At 39.6% G+C, this 12,366-nt stretch overlaps 2 protein-coding genes across 3 annotated transcripts in view; both read right to left on the bottom strand.

Annotated features, from left to right (window-relative positions):
• Positions 1 to 11,516, bottom strand: part of LOC103130952 (ATP-binding cassette sub-family A member 2-like) — a 41,158-nt gene extending 29,642 nt beyond the window's left edge. For both annotated transcript variants that reach the window (XM_007542483.2, XM_016666303.1), the window contains exon 1: positions 11,362 to 11,516. The gene's annotated coding sequence lies outside the window, so the exon portion shown is untranslated. The remainder of the gene's footprint in view (positions 1 to 11,361) is intronic.
• Positions 5,710 to 11,962, bottom strand: LOC107834631 (ATP-binding cassette sub-family A member 2-like). Its single transcript, XM_016666300.1, has 5 exons — positions 11,893 to 11,962; positions 11,362 to 11,483; positions 8,003 to 8,361; positions 6,291 to 6,450; positions 5,710 to 5,898 (listed from the first exon to the last, which is right to left on the bottom strand). Exons 1-5 carry the CDS (start codon positions 11,960 to 11,962, stop codon positions 5,725 to 5,727), a joined length of 885 nt encoding a protein of 294 aa, XP_016521786.1. The 3' UTR covers positions 5,710 to 5,724.
• Between the last annotated feature and the right edge of the window lie 404 nt (positions 11,963 to 12,366).

Genomic DNA, 12,366 nt, shown 5'->3' with positions numbered 1-12,366 from the left:
GTGTGAATTTTGAGACTCCCCCGACTTCTCACAATTCAGTCTTTTTTTTTTTTTTTTAATAAATGGTCTAGCTGATTGGGTGATCAGCAACCAATCAGATAGCTTCCTTGTTTCAGCCAATCATATGAACGGAGCCCCACATTGGGGTAACTTATTTTTCAGCCAATCACATTAACCCATTCCAGCAGCGCTGTAGCTTTGATGAAGCACCTCCTCAGCCTGGCTTCTGGCAGCGACAGAGGAGCGGAAAGTGAAATATCTAATATATTAGCTATTTATTTCCATGTTATCGTTATTAATGTCAATCGATTTAATTGTGCAACTATCATCACAGCTAGCGATCTTCAGCACACCTAACTCCTATATTAGCGCATCAGCAGAGCTCTGGTGACTAAGATATGCTACCGAGCTATGCTAGCACTGCTACATGCTAATAGCATCAGGCTAGCGTCTTTCTACATAGCCGAATTTATTCCAGATAATAATAGGCTTTGTATATTATGAATCCTTATAAAGCCCTGGTCCTTAAATGAAAAATTATCATAGCAGTGTAATAATTCACTTAGATCACGCTTTTCAAAAACACACAGTGCTGTTTTTATTTTATTTATCCTACCAGGCTGAACATGTTATCGATCAATATCCTGCACTCTCTCCGTCCTTCGCCCCACTTAGAGTTCATGGGTGTGTACATCCCTGAATATAATTTAAGAAATCAACTAACAGCAAGTGATTAAAATAAAATATTTATATCTTTGTGTCCTTTAGGAATCTTTGAGGCATGAAATCCTTCAGACTGTGAGAACGGCTCCTACATCCTGTGAAAGAACCTGATCCACCAGTACTCTGTCCTCCATGGATCATCAATGTACATTGTAAAGGTCACATCTCTATCCAAACTATACCAGTGACTTTGAGTAGGAAAGAGATTATCTCTATGCAATTCCAGCTTGTTGCAGCTGATGACTTCACAAAAGTAAACTATGAACCAATGATCCTTAAATCTATGCCTTGAGGGCTGGAGTCCTGCAGCTTTTAGATGAGTCTCTGCTTCAACACACCTGATTTTATTTCAGAAGAGAGATTGACTGGAAGATGATGACATGTGACCCTACACAACATGCAACGTTCCAAACCAGAACATGTGGAGCTCAACACCAAGTCCTGGTGAAAGTCCTACAGGTTTTGGAAACAGCTGGGAGCTTCAACTTGAAGAAGCACCTTCACTGGGTCACACAGCACATCTGATGACACTATGCAAGAGAAAAATTGTAGTGATTAATCCATAAAATTGTATATAGAAGTCAGTGTTGTAGTACTCGAGATCGGTCTTGGTCTCGAGACCATTTTTTGATGGTCTCAGTCTCGTCTCAGACTCGATCACATTTGGTCTTGATCTTGTCTCGGGCGCTGAGGACTCGGCATTTTATTTCAAGACCAGTCAAGACTGCAACTGTGAAAATATCACTAAACATACAGAACATACAGCATACTACTATCCAGTTTATTTGTTAACGTCTTTGTTTTCAGTGGATGCAAAACGCACCGATTAAAATCCAAGCAATAACGTGAGTTGCCAATTACGTGTTTCTGTTACTCCCTCCTCCCCCCAATCTTTCACTCGCACGTGGTGCTCCAAGACATGCGCAGTGGTTTTCTCTCAGGGGCAGAAGATGTCTGTCTAATAGTCAGTAATAGAATAACGCTACATAAATCATAAAAAATCCAGTGGCCAAAGCTAACTCAGCAAAGCTCCGCTTTCACAGACAGTGGGGACAACGTCTAACTTTTTTTGTCTCTTAGAAAAGTAGCTCAGAGAAAGGTAAGCTACGTTGATGTGATGTTAGCAAAGCTAGATGTATAGAGACACATAAGCATTGTGATGAAAAAAAGTTGTCACTCACTGCGCTGAATTATTGTGCAGAGATGTTGACTGACTTGTCGCATATATGGGACAACGCTATGTCCAAAAGTCTGCAATATAGTGATGTGACATTCAGGAACAGTACGATTCATCTGCTCGTCTCTTTACTTAGATAGGACTGGAGTCCTGAGAGTCGTTCTATGAGATTAGAACGACTCTTCTGCATACATGTCAGAATAGCATACGTGCAGTGAGTACCATACCTGTGCATGCGCATTAAGAAGTCCGACAGTTAGAGGAGTTGTCAGTTCACCATACGCAACAAGTTATGACAAAAATAAGTCATTAAATTGTTTTCCATGATAACTATATAGATATACATGTGTTGTCGTGGTTTCAAAGTGTATTTAAAGCAAGGTCTGGCTGCAGTTGCAGTCAACTACAACACACGCCCGTGTAAACCTACTTAACCGCCAAGTCAGGATGACATACAACTGTTAATAAAGTGTATGATGATCTACGTCATGATTCTATGTTGCTAATTAAATAAAATTATATGGTAATGACGTGTCTGACAGATATAGCCATGAGTTTGTACTTAGCGTATGACGATCTGACAGTGTATGCTGACCTGACAGAACACTCTTCTTTGTTCTTCTAATCCTCTGCATACACTGCAGGAGCTATCATTATTTTATTTAATTATGTACATTGATATTTTTTAATTAACAAATAAAACACAAGAACAAAAGAGCATGCACATTGCTCTTTGATTGTTTTCGTTCAAAGTGGCAGCTGTAATGGTAATCTGCCATGGTGTCAGACTACCTGGCTTCATGGAGCAGGAGAGAGGGTGAGAACAGTCACGGTGAGCGCCTTGTGTGTGGTTACTTCTTGCTTGTTGCTCCTTGGTCACTGTTCATAGTTGAGCGTCAGGGCATTACCTAAATTGCTGTTTAATGGTGCAGACAGTGGTGGTTTCTGACATGAGCAACATGGACAAACACCCAGGGTGTTATCTTTTTAGGGATGGCACGAGACCACCGCGGATCGTAGCACAGAGATGGAAGCAAAGCAGAATAAAAAGTTTGTTCTGCTTTTAATATTGGTTAAATGTATTAAGTATTTAATATCTAGTTGTTTTTATGGGAATATGGATCTTTCAGATCAATTTGAGAAGTAATTTTGATCATATTTCACATTTTATCGTATCATGTAGCATGGGGTGCTGGTCTTGGTCTTGACTTGGTCTCGGACCCTAAAAGTCTTGGTCTTGTCTCGGTCTCGATACACTCTGGTCTTGGTCTCGTCTTGGTCTTGTGTTAGGTGGTCTTGAACACAACACTGATAGAAGTAGATCTTTCAAAAAATCTGAAGTAATGATTGTCTCAAATTCATATGCATACTTCAACAAATCCAGTTTCAAGATTGAGATAATCCAGTAAAGATGACATCATCAATGCTGCTGTTTAAACATGGGTTTCAAATATAAGACAGATCAACCTGCTTCTAGGCCTGTCGAGATAAACGATAAATCAATTAATCCCATGATAAATTAAACCTATCGACTTAATTTTAATTATCGGCTTTATCGTCTCTTCCTGTCTTTTTTCCTTTCTGTTGATGACACTGAATGAAAAAAGTCTTGCCTCCGGTGCTCTCCACTGACCCTCCCTTCCTCATTTCCTTAGTGTAATGTCCAGCGCACACTACAAGAGTTTTTGGCCGACTGTCGGCCCATTTTTAAAATCCTAAGAGACCACACATTAGCCGACAGAAATCCTAGGTATAATGGTTTGATTGGGTTCTCGTGCCGTGTGGTGTCCAGCCACCTGGGCACAAAATAATGGCTACAAGTCCAGTTAATTTATTTTAAAACCAGGCATTAATCAATGCTTTACTAGAATATACCTGTGACCCATGTGGCTAGAGTCAGCGTAAAGTCTTGACTGAATGAAAATCATTATAACCTATTTTTGTCACGTTAACGAAGAACAGCTGAAAAGTTACCAGGATTATCAACTGCTGTAGCAATTTGGCTCCAGCTCCTCCCCTTGTCATTTCTATCTTCTTTGCACGAAATGTTGAATAAATATTAATGTTGTTTCCACATATTATCTCCAATGTCCACTGGACTTCGGGTTGCGCCTGTCAGCTGTTTGGGATTTCCCTCGTAATTTCCCATCAGAAAGCGCAGGAGAATCCGCGCTTTCTGATTGGCTACCTGTCACATTCAACAGGCTGCATTAAGCTCCCAGTCGGGGAAAACCCCTGATTTAGATCACGAGGATCTAAATCACACTACATGATGATGGGTTATGAAATCACCAGTGAGAATCTTAGATCGACCAACGTTCTCAGATTGTAGTAAATGGGAAATGGGGGCAAAAAAATCATGAAGTGTGAACTACAGGAAATCGCATGCATTATTAGTCATTTCCATGAAATGAGTGTCAAAAGGTCTTAAAACAATATTATCATTTATCGCAATAATTTTTTTAGACAATTAATTGCTCAGCAAAATTTGTTATCGTGACAGGCCTACCTGCTACACAGCAAAATAACAGTGCTACCTGCTAGTTTATAATGTTGATTTTTTTAATACCATGAAATATAAATTGAAATATGTTCATATTTATTATGTATTGATGCTGGTTCTAGTTTGTGGGGTTATACTAATACCCACCAGTGCATGCGCACATGCAAGGTTGTGATGTTAGGTTCTATATAACCGAATGGTCAACATCGGTGTTCAGATCACTCCTTCATGTAAAGTATTAGACAAGAACCCGAATATATTACATAAACAATGTATGAATTATCATCCACCAGTTTTCTGAATTTTTTTTCTCAGTTGGGCTTTACTGATAAATGTCAAAGACTCACAATCGCAGAGCAAAGACGAAACATCACCGACTGACAATAAAACAGTAAAGGCCAGCTCCCGCTAACAATAAATTTAAAGTAATGTACATCAATGTGTATTTTCGAAATGGATACATATTTTTGCATATTATGCTTTATATGATAAGTTAAGAAGAAATCACTGTGTGTTTTTGAAAAGCGTGATCTAAGTGAATTATTACACTGCTATGATAATTTTTCATTTAAGGACCAGGGCTTTATAAGGATTCATAATATACAAAGCCTATTATTATCTGGAATAAATTCGGCTATGTAGAAAGACGCTAGCCTGATGCTATTAGCATGTAGCAGTGCTAGCATAGCTCGGTAGCATATCTTAGTCACCAGAGCTCTGCTGATGCGCTAATATAGGAGTTAGGTGTGCTGAAGATCGCTAGCTGTGATGATAGTTGCACAATTAAATCGATTGACATTAATAACGATAACATGGAAATAAATAGCTAATATATTAGATATTTCACTTTCCGCTCCTCTGTCGCTGCCAGAAGCCAGGCTGAGGAGGTGCTTCATCAAAGCTACAGCGCTGCTGGAATGGGTTAATGTGATTGGCTGAAAAATAAGTTACCCCAATGTGGGGCTCCGTTCATATGATTGGCTGAAACAAGGAAGCTATCTGATTGGTTGCTGATCACCCAATCAGCTAGACCATTTATTAAAAAAAAAAAGACTGAATTGTGAGAAGTCGGGGGAGTCTCAAAATTCACACACAAATGCAGTGCAACTGACAGGCCAGAAGGAGCTCGTAAGTGTGAATCTTGTTCTGTGCATTTGTGGATCTTTTGCATTTGTTAATTTTGTTCTGTGCATTTGTGAATTTTGAAACCGTTTTAGCTCCATACCAATGTGCTACTTTGTGTTGGTGTGTCCAAAGCAAAGCAATCCCACTAAAATACTTTAGAGTCTCAGGTTGTAACACAGTAAGAAAATGAGAATGTTCAACAGGTGAAAACATTTCTGTACAACTTAGCAGCACTGTGTACCTGCTGGAGCCACAGCAGATGGCTCTGCAGGCGGCCCTCCTCCAGAAAGGTCCTGAGCTGGGCAGAGATGTTCAGCCACACCCGGGTGTAGTGAGTCACATTCCCAACAAACGCAAACGTCTCATTCGCCTCGGATTGAAAAGAGAACAAAGTCAACTATATTGACTTTTACACTATGTCCTTTCTAAAACTCTCATCTACAAACGTTGCCGAGTTCTCCAGTCTGCTTGGTCAGAGGCCTAAGGAGTCAATTCTCAACCAAACCAGAGTTAAAAGAATTAAACTCTGCCCAGAAAGTTTTTTACTGAATCTTGGTTATATCAAGATGCAGACGGTAAAATTATTCGAATCCTCTGTTCAGAGCTCTCTGATTGGTTCAGAGCTCTCTGATTGGTTCAGAGCTCTCCGATTGGTTCAGAGCTCTCTGATCTGTGGAACTGAATGCCAAACATGTCAGATATGGACTGGGATATGCTGTGAGTAATTCTATATAACATGCTCCATACCAGCTGCCTACTTACCTTCTGAATCACTTTGTCCACCTGAGAGCCAATGGGGGAGTAGAGGATCTTGGGATTTGTAGTCATCAGGTGAACGAGGAGGCCCAGGTTCCTTTGTTCTTTGCTGGTGAATCCCAGTGAGCTCATATTCCCCTGCTTCAGCGCCTCTGGCTCAATGATCCTGAAATAAAAGTAAGTCATCATCAAAGTCTTCTACTGAATCACAGAAAATCACTTTTCCGTCTTTTACATTAAAACCAGCTGTTACTACGGCTACTATTCAGTTTCCTACCTTATACATGAGTCTGCTGTATAAGGTATATAATATAAGTATAATATAATATAATATAATATAATATATATAATATAATATACTGTATAAGTCTTCCAAGACCTTGTTGCTAGTTTCTCCTCTACAGTCATGATACAAAATAGTAGCAATAGGTCAAATATACATGGAAATGTTCCACTGGCTTTCAGCCCTTTTGGCGTACTTTGACAGAGCTATGCATGTAGCAACAGGCTACAATCCTATCTTCTGTTTTGTCCTCAGAGCTTCTCCAGAACTCCATCCTGATCAGAGTGAGATTGTGTTCCAAGTCTATGAGTCTAGAAGTACATGATGACAGGGCAGCTTAAGCAGCTGCTTAGTTCATTTATGCCATGGTCCGGATGTAAATGTGATCAGCATTACATGGTGTTAGATCCACGAGCTGATGACTTACTTTGGATTTATCAGAAGGGCAAATAACTGATATTTATTTTAATTGTATTTTTTTATTTGTTGTTTTAAGATTCTAGTTGTGAATTTAGGAATTGTTGGCAATGTCTTCCAGTAACATAATTACCCAGTAATATTTTTACATTTCCTGTCAACTTAACATATATAAAACAAAAACACAGTGGGTTGCTGGCGGACCGCCTCCATGCCCCGACCACCAGGCTTAGCAAGGTTTCCAGGGATAACAGTTTTTGTCAGGAAATTCAAATGAACTGTTCTCATCTCTGAAAAGAAATGAATCTTTTTCGACACATAGTAAATATTTTTTGTGAAGACCAAAGATTATCATCAGATTGCTTAAGTGCTTGTTAAATATAAGAAACTGTTTGATTTATTAATTATAAGAAGATGCAAATAAACAAATAATTAAGTATCCGTTTAAATAAGAAAAATATTTTATTGCCTAAACTGCAATAAGAACATTCCTTTAGTGAATGCCTCATCATTTGGAGCAAAGGCTGCAGCTAAAAACACTTCTAACATCAACATGTGAAGAGCTCAACACTTTCATCAGCACAGTATAGTTCTGACCTGGGGATGATGCAAAAGATGCTTAGTAGGAGATTTTTGTTTTTAATTAAATTTGGACTAGATGAAGCTAAAACAGCCACTTGAAGAGTTTTGGATGGAAAATATTTAAGTAATTGCTCATTTTAAATACAAAATCTTTTGGCTTCCTTCCTTAGGTCTGAATGAACTGTTCTTTAAGCAAATGGCCTTTTGTTGAGTCTATGCTTAAGTTAATAAATAATAGATTGCTGAACTAGCTGATGACTTTCCGTTAATTGATTGATTTATTTATTTTTTTTTTTTTTTACCTTTTTTGACCCAGTTTTAATTTCTTAATTTGGACTTTATTCCAGAACCATTAGACTGCATTAGTATAAAATAATGTTATCTGGTCCTGCTCTCAGTCGGAGCCTTCACTGACTCATGTTGAGATTTCACCCACCTGTTGTTCCCACACAGAATGGGCTGCAGTCCTGCCCACAGCTGAACAAACGCTGAGAACTGAGAGTGAGGATTCTCCTCCCCCTCCTTCTTCCCTCCGCCCTCTGCCCCCTCCTCTCCGTCTTCTCTGGGAACATCTGTTGTGTTGATGCTCCATGTGGTGGTGTTCAGAGGCCACGTTCCGTTGCTCGTGGATACTGGGTTTTGCCCGGCACATGCTCCTTTGGGGAGCAGGCGAGCCAGTCCAGACAGCAGGTCCACGTCCTTCAGGAGCCTCTCCACATCAGCCAGGTCCTTCAGCAGGGCACCCAGCTGGGACTGGGACAGGGGGGCCACAGGGCCGGCCTGCTCCGCATGAAGCTACAGAGTCACACTTTGGTCACTTAAAATAACATTTAAAAACCAATACAATGTTTTTTTTTCCTTGGAGAAGAATTACTTTGTTCCGTTACTTTTAACATGATGCAAAAATCTATATTATTCATCTGTTACATTTAAATTGTTTTGTAAGGGTTTCTTTTACTCAATAAAATCAGGACAATCAGGGATTGCAGACTGATTTCTTCAGCCATTCCATAAGCCTGTCACTTTCTTAAATAAAACTGTGTGTCACACAAAAACATTGATTTGTGGACTGAGCATCTATTGAGGTCAGAAAACTCCAAAGCATTTCCCTTCACACAAACAGAAAACAGAGCAGCTTTTTATCCAGACAGCAAGATGTTTCCTCTTTGCTTTACAGAAATGGCCACCTGCTGCCTTCTGTACACAAAGCTATTAAGTCCCAGATAGCACACCATGGTAATTCAACGTTGAATTATAGTCAGAATGGTTGAGGTCAACAACTGACGATGGATCAACCATCAAATAATCATCCAGTTCTTGCCAGTTAACCAATGATGAGAAGATGTCATTGAATCCATGTTGTTTTGTGGTTGAATTCTATTGTTTGAAATGCCAACATCTAATCCAGTGTTTTTCCAACACTGGCCTCAGGCACACTGACCTGCAGGTTTTAGGTATTTCCCTAAGTCAGCACACAGGATTTCAATTGATGGCTGATTAACAGGGTTTTGCAGAATTGAAAACAGGCAGATAGGTTTGACTTATGGACCAGGGTTGGGAAAAACTGAAAATCAATTTTGAATTAAAATATGCTGTTTGTCACAACCCTACCCACATCTACCCTCCCTTTTCTCCCCTCCCCCCCTTTGCCACTGCCTCCTTGTACTCCTCCCCAACCTCCCCTCCTTTTCATCCTTCCCCCGCCCTCCATTTTTTAATCCTGCCCACCACTTTAGGCCAAAGTATGAAATCCTATGAGATTTTGTGGGATTTCAGTTTTTGAAAGTAGGACGGGGCTGATTGTTTGGGCTGGGAGGGCATGTGGTGGACAAGGATGTTGAGGACTGGCTGCTGCAGGTGGGCTTTAAATCACTTGTTTTTTATTATGATGTGCTTACTGATTTACTTACATGTGCCTCTATTCTACAACAGCTGACTCAGATGATTGTATGACCTTCTGCACTCATCAAGAACTGCAGAAGACTGTTAATCACCCACAGATTCAATCCAGGTGTGACAGAAGAGAAACACCTGAAACATGTAAGGCAGGTGAGGAGAAACCTGGTAACGACTGATTCAGTCTGTTGATTCTTGGATTGGTATCAGCATATGGACATTTTTGAATGAATTTAATCAATTGTTTATTTGGACATGTTTGTGGTTAATGGAAGTTTGAACCTGTTATTTAATGAAAGTTTATCCTGTAAATATTGTAAATAATTTTTCCAGCTGCAGTACAAATCACCTTTTGCTCTATTTTTCTGTTTCTGTGTTAAATCAACCCTGGTCCTCCTTGAGTTTTTATCTTTAGATCTTGTGATAAACACTTATTTATTTTTTAAATATTGATCGCCTCATTTTAACATGAGTTCAGCATCATAAATGCTATGCTATGCTGCAGCTTGATGGGTAAATGTAATATATGTCAACTAACATTAAGACAAATATTAATGAATATTCATTAGCATGTACTTAATAGCTTAACTGAGTGTACATGGAGAACTGTATAGTTTTTGTTCTCAGACCTATAACCAGTACACTATTTAATATTTCAATGACTTTCAAAATTTTTGAAATGTTTATCATCTTTCTATCCGGCGCCTTTCTCACTCTTAAATTTATGTTTTTCAGCCCCTGCTCTGCAATTTGACCCAAAGCTGGCTGTCGAGGAAACTGTCATGAAGTGGCTTCATTATGCGCCAGAACAGGAGGAAGGCATCAAGGTACCAAAGTGACGCCAACCAGAGTCAAACTTGTGTTACTCCAACTTGTACTGTTTCCCTGGTTCATACAGTACAAAGCTTAACCTCATGGACTCTGTTCTTCCATGGACAATAGACTGTTCTGACAGTCAAAATATGTTTACAGATCTATCCCTGTTTTCTTAAGTAATGTAATATTAGTACCATGTTATTTTTGAAGCTTGTGTACACACGTCGTTGGAAATAAGATGATAAATTATCTTATCTATGTAAGATAATTATGAACGAAATAATACCCATGATCTTCCAATAAAATTGTTTAACACCAGTTGTGGTGGCCATTTATGTAATGTTTGCAACTTGTAATTTCTACTAATTTAGTTTTCTACTTTTGGAAGTTTAGAATTTATTTAAGTTAAGTTTAGATCCACAATCTGTAGTTAATTTGTATATTTGAATTGATTATGTTGGTAATTGGTTAGACCCTCCCATTAATTTAAGTAATTAAAACACACCGGGTCCTGAGTGGAGGGATGGTTTGGCAAATGTTTGGTGTGTGGATGGGAGGTTTTGTAAATGATTTTTTGACCACNTAATCCTCTGATTCTTTTGGATTTTATCTCAAAAGAAGCTGGAAAATTGGTTGCAGGCTGTATTAGATTGAAATTCAGCCAAAAATGTCATAGGAGGGTTTGTGAGCCTGTCAAGTGTTGCAAATAAAGCTCGAGCATCCTAGCTTATATATGGCATCCATGTTTCAGCTGTTTATTCCATCATGGCTTCTTTATCTGATGTTTTCCTCTGCACCATTGGTTGGTTACAGAAAGATTTCATAATAAAGAACTTTCCCATGAAACCTAACTAGATAAAATGAACTGCAATAAACAAACATCAAAATTTCAGTTATTTGGAGTGGAATGTTAGCACGCTTATGCTTGGACTATCTTTTAAATCATGTCATGTGTTTGTTCAGATGAAACCATCTTGATCCAATCCTGCGTGATATTCCAGTTACAGATGAACAGAAGGAAGTTCCAGAGGTCATGAGTATGCAGTTACCTGGTATCAGTGTGATGCAGTAACACTGACTCACCTCTTGGAGGTTCACTGAGCTGTTGAGCAGCGTGCTTGCTGTGGAGTTGGAGAGGGAAAGATTCCTGACCAAGAACTGCTGGAAACCTTCCTGGTTCTTCAACACAGCAGCCAGTGGGAAGCCTTCACACACACCCCAACACACATGTTAAAGCTGAGCTTCCTGTACAAGTTATTAATAAGCATTGGTATATGGCATTTTTAAACGAATGTGTTCAATAGGACAGACAGGTCATGTTTGATCCATTTCTGTCTTCTGTCTACATTCTGTATGAGGAAAGTTTTCTCCCATTATTTGAGCGCACACATTTTCAGTTTTAAAGCAGGATTACATGCCTTTCTTCTCAAAACTTTTAATACTTTTGCTTACATTACATTTTCTCCTCGTGCTCTTGCAGAACTCTTTGCTTGCCTTTGGAACAAAAATGCACTGTCACCTGTCAACCTCTTAGCCAATATAATGAAAGTGTTGTACTGGTTTTCCTTCTAGTGGGTGTGTGGCTAGAACGAAAGTAACTTCTAGATTGGCTACTATCAATTGTAGTAACCTGCGCCACCCACTGGATGTAGGGAGAAACAACAACCGCAGCTTTCTGCTCCATGTTACACTAAATATCCACCAGCAGTGTGCTGCTGATCACCAACAGCCTTTTGATCAACCATGTTACATCATAGTATGTATGTATGTATGTATGTATGGATGGATGGATGGATGGATGGATGGATGGATGGATGGATGGATGCGTCAACCCTTGAACCCATTGGGGGTTTCATCTTCAGTGAGGGATGCCATCAGGCTGAAGCAGGAGTCCTGTCAGGCCTTTTTGACCTGTGGGACCCCAGAAGCAGCTGATGGGTACAGGCAGTCCAAATGGCATGAGGCTCGGGAGGTTGTTGAGGCAAAAACTCGGGTGTGGGAGGAGTTCGGACAGGCCATGGAGAAAGACTTCAGCACGGCTTTGAGGTGATTCTGGTCCACCATCCGGCATCTTAGGAGAGGGAAGCA

This window comes from Poecilia formosa, unplaced genomic scaffold (genome assembly GCF_000485575.1).
Source record: "Poecilia formosa unplaced genomic scaffold, Poecilia_formosa-5.1.2 Scaffold699, whole genome shotgun sequence".
Taxonomy (NCBI): Eukaryota; Metazoa; Chordata; class Actinopteri; order Cyprinodontiformes; family Poeciliidae; genus Poecilia; species Poecilia formosa.
Note: the sequence above shows the minus strand (reverse complement) of the source record. Positions and strands in the feature narration are given on the sequence as shown.